The sequence below is a fragment of the Oncorhynchus clarkii genome, unplaced genomic scaffold (assembly GCF_045791955.1).
Source record: "Oncorhynchus clarkii lewisi isolate Uvic-CL-2024 unplaced genomic scaffold, UVic_Ocla_1.0 unplaced_contig_7031_pilon_pilon, whole genome shotgun sequence".
NCBI lineage: Eukaryota > Metazoa > Chordata > Actinopteri > Salmoniformes > Salmonidae > Oncorhynchus > Oncorhynchus clarkii.
Window position 1 is genome coordinate 135,001 of NW_027260852.1, and position 5,000 is coordinate 140,000.

A 5,000-nucleotide genomic window follows, 5' to 3' on the forward strand; every position below is an offset into this window, starting at 1 on the left:
TATATTATTACCATTATACTGATGTATTACTGTACTATATTATTACCATTCTACTGATGTAATACTGTACTATATTATTACCATTATACTGATGTATTACTGTCCTATATTATTACCATTATACTGATGTATTACTGTAATATATTATTGCCATTCTACTGATGTATTACTGTACTATATTATTACCATTCTACTGATGTATTACTGTAATATATTATTGCCATTCTACTGATGTATTACTGTACTATATTATTACCATTCTACTGATGTAATACTGTACTATATTATTACCATTATACTGATGTATTACTGTACTATATTATTACCATTATACTGATGTATTACTGTACTATATTATTACCTTTATACTGATGTATTACTGTACTATATTATTACCATTCTACTGATGTAATACTGTACTATATTATTACCATTATACTGATGTACTACTGTAGTATATTATTACCATTCTACTGATGTAATACTGTACTATATTATTACCATTATACTGATGTATTACTGTAATATATTATTGCCATTCTACTGATGTAATACTGTACTATATTATTACCATTATACTGATGTATTACTGTACTATATTATTACCATTCTACTGATGTAATATTGTACTATATTATTACCATTCTACTGATGTATTACTGTACTATATTATTACCATTCTACTGATGTAATACTGTACTATATTATTACCATTCTACTGATGTATTACTGTACTATATTATTACCATTCTACTGATGTATTACTATACTATATTATTGCCATTCTACTGATGTAATATTGTACTATATTATTACCATTCTACTGATGTATTACTGTACTATATTATTACCATTATACTGATGTAATACTGTACTATATTATTACCATTCTACTGATGTAATACTGTACTATATTATTACCATTATACTGATGTAATACTGTACTATATTATTACCATTCTACTGATGTATTACTGTACTATATTATTACCATTATACTGATGTAATATTGTATTATATTTCTGGGTTTGTATGGGTTGGTTGCAGGGGAGGACGGCTCATAATAATGTCAGGAACGGAACAAATGGAATGTCATCAAACACCTGGAAACCATGGAAACCGTCTGTCTGATGTATTTGATGCCATTCCACTGATTCCGCTCCAGTCGATACCACAAGCTCCTCCTCCCCAATTAAGGTGTCACCAACCGCCTGTGGTTGGTTGTGTTTACATGTAAAAAAAACAAACCCAGTTTATGTAAGCCTATAGACATTGGTATGGCTGGGTGTGTTACATTACATTGAGCTGATGTAGGTCTATAAACATTGGTATGGCTGGTTGTGTTTACATTACATTGAGCTGCTGTAGGCCATTTTAGAGAGTTGGGCCAACTTTTGTCATGTTGAATATTGTTCTAATTAGACTTTCAGTTACATAGCACAGTTTAAATATTGCTGGGGAGCGATAGATTATTCATTAAAGCATCATAATGCACCTCAAATTCCCAACTCTCTAAATACCTGACTCAGCAACTCTCTAAATACCTGACTCAGCAACTCTCTAAATACCTGACTCAGCAACTCTCTAAATACCTGACTCAGCAACTCTCTAAATACCTGGCTCAGCAACTCTCTAAATACCTGACTCAGCAACTCTCTACATACCTGACTCAGCAACTCTCTAAATACCTGACTCAGCAACTCTCTAAATACCTGACTCAGCAACTCTCTAAATACCTGACTCAGCAACTCTCTAAATACCTGACTCAGCAACTCTCGAAATACCTGGCTCAGCAACTCTCTAAATACCTGACTCAGCAACTCTCTAAATACCTGACTCTGCAACTCTCTAAATACCTGGCTCAGCAACTCTCTAAATACCTGACTCAGCAACTCTCTAAATACCTGACTCAGCAACTCTCTAAATACCTGACTCTGCAACTCTCTAAATACCTGGCTCAGCAACTCTCTAAATACCTGACTCAGCAACTCTCTAAATACCTGACTCAGCAACTCTCTAAATACCTGACTCAGCAACTCTCTAAATACCTGACTCTGAAACTCTCTAAATACCTGACTCAGCAACTCTCTAAATACCTGACTCAGCAACTCTCTAAATACCTGACTCTGAAACTCTCTGAATACCTGACTCAGCAACTCTCGAAATACCTGGCTCAGCAACTCTCTAAATACCTGACTCAGCAACTCTCCAAATACCTGGCTCAGCAACTCTCTAAATACCTGACTCAGCAACTCTCTAAATACCTGACTCAGCAACTCTCTAAATACCTGACTCAGCAACTCTCTAAATACCTGACTCAGCAACTCTCTAAACACCTGACTCAGCAACTCTCTAAATACCTGACTCAGCAACTCTCTAAATACCTGGCTCAGCATACAACCAACCATCATGAATACAGGCGCATGTGAATGTCATGTGTCCTGAGTGTTAAGTAGAAACACATCTATCTCTGTTACGGTCCTCTACGTCATTCACTGGTAATAATACTTACATAAATATCTGCACCATAAAATCCATCCTGGTAAACAACACTGCAAAGGATGCAAACACAAACAAACACAAACAAACACAAACATCCATATTAGTGCAAGTTGACATGCAGGCACCATCTAGACACCAACCCTGTCTGTCTGTGGAGAGGTTAGTGTGTCCAATCAAGAACCACCAGACATGAGAGGGGTGGAGCCAAACAGGGAAGTTCTGCAGGCACTCTCCTCTTCCTACTCTGTCTCTCTTTGTGAATCCCAAACCACCGCCTCGCCCCCCTACCAACGCTCTCGGAGGGCCCTCTGTTGTCACGTGTTGCTGACGAAACTCAGAGGGTGACTTCCAGAGTGGCGAGGGGATCAATAAACCCATCAACTTCGGTACTCATGCCGTATTCAAAACAACTGGGAACTCGGAAATCTCAGACGTCTGACTTCAGTGTGTTCAAGACAACTGAGAACTGTGGAAAAAAACTAGCTCTGAATTAGATAAAACAAATTTAGCGGTCATCCAACTCTTCTGAATTCCAAGTGGGAAACTCAGGCATCTTTCTAGAGCTTTCTGAGGCTTTCACTGACGGCACGATTTTACCTCTTTTTTTCCCAGAGTTCCCAGTTGTCTTGAAAGCACCAACACTCCGGACTTGAATGGTGCAATTCATGTTCCACATTTAAATAACAAAACAAGCAAGAAATTAAAATGAACAAATCCCCCCGCCCCCCCTGTCGTTTAACAAAATATAACAGTTAGCATGAGTGCTATGTCATCTTTTATACGTGTCAAGTCAGGACATCGGACATAAACAAACGCACGTGTCATTTAATTCGAAAAAGCCTCTCTATTATTTTGTGTGAAATTGCGCAAAGTAAAAAATAACAACACGGTGCCTTATAAGATTCCACTTCTCTCTGAAGCTGGCAGCATTGCCTTATGGGATTCCACTTCTCTCTGAAGCTGGCAGCATTGCCTTATGGGATTCCACTTCTCTCTGAAGCTGGCAGCATTGCCTTATGGGATTCCACTTCTCTCTGAAGCTGGCAGCATTGCCTTATGGGATTCCACTTCTCTCTGAAGCTGGCAGCATTGCCTTATGGGATTCCACTTCTCTCTGAAGCTGGCAGCATTGCCTTATGGGATTCCACTTCTCTCTGAAGCTGGCAGCATTGCCTTATGGGATTCCACTTCTCTCTGAAGCTGGCAGCATTGCCTTATGGGATTCCACTTCTCTCTGAAGCTGGCAGCATTGCCGTATGGGATTCCACTTCTCTCTGAAGCTGGCAGCATTGCCTTATGGGATTCCACTTCTCTCTGAAGCTGGCAGCATTGCCTTATGGGATTCCACTTCTCTCTGAAGCTGGCAGCATTGCCGTATGGGATTCCACTTCTCTCTGAAGCTGGCAGCATTGCCTTATAAGATTCCACTTCTCTCTGAAGCTGGCAGCATTGCCTTATGGGATTCCACTTCTCTCTGAAGCTGGCAGCATTGCCGTATGGGATTCCACTTCTCTCTGAAGCTGGCAGCATTGCCTTATAAGATTCCACTTCTCTCTGAAGCTGGCAGCATTGCAGGCTCAGTAGAAGTGACTACCGGTGGGGCTAATTAGCCCCTACACCCTCTATAGTTTTACCTGCATTTGGGACACTTGTGCAAAAGGAGGAAGTGAGTGTGAACACGTAAATGGGGGGCAAAGGGGAAGGGAGGGATTTGGGATCCAGTCTTTCTCTGAGGTGGTAAGGAGGCTGGGGAGGTCTAGAAAGTGCATCTCGAACCCCACACTAGGAGTCAAAGGGGGCCTTAGTCGAAACGCCAATCGGAAAACAGTTAGTTGAACTAATGAACAGTCCTAAAGGTGATGTCACTACTGTCACTGCTAAATACCTCATCTTCCTACCACATTCTGATCAGACTGTTGAAACAACTCCTCGATGACAAATAATCATATGTTCCATTTAGCAGACACTTTTATCCTAAACACCTCATATATTTTACGTGTGGGTGTGGCCCCAGCGGGAATCACCACCAACAACATTTGGCTCCAAGCGCCAAGCACCAAGCTCCAAGCTCCAAGGTCCAAGCTCCAAGCCACAAGGTCCAAGCTCCAAGCCACAAGGTCCAAGCTCCAAGCCACAAGGTTCAAGTTCCAAGCGCCAAGCACCAAGCTCCAAGCTCCAAGGTCCAAGCTCCAAGCCACAAGCTCCAAGCCCCAAGCTCCAAGGTCAATCCCCAAGCTCTACTGACTGAGCCACACAGGACCTCATGATCATGATGATTATAACATTTACATCTAGTATTTTTCCCAGGTCCATCTGTTATCTCTCTCTGTCTCTGTTATGACACTCTGCCTTCTGGTCCTCTGTGACCAAGATAAAGGAGACGAGACCAGTTTAAACTGAGAGTTTCTAGGTATCGTATATATGTGTGTGTGTGCTTGTGTGTGTTGTGTGTGTGTTGTGTGTGTGTGTTGTATGTGTGTGTTGTATGTGTGTGTTGT

General features: G+C 40.8%; 1 protein-coding gene across 2 annotated transcripts in view; it reads right to left on the minus strand.

The window, feature by feature from the left end:
* LOC139401921 (RNA binding protein fox-1 homolog 1) overlaps positions 1-5,000 on the minus strand; it is a 77,492-nt gene that overhangs the window by 26,541 nt on the left and 45,951 nt on the right. For both annotated transcript variants that reach the window (XM_071145930.1, XM_071145931.1), the window contains exon 9: positions 2,513-2,552. In XM_071145930.1, coding sequence (XP_071002031.1) covers positions 2,513-2,552 — 40 coding nt within the window. The remainder of the gene's footprint in view (positions 1-2,512; positions 2,553-5,000) is intronic.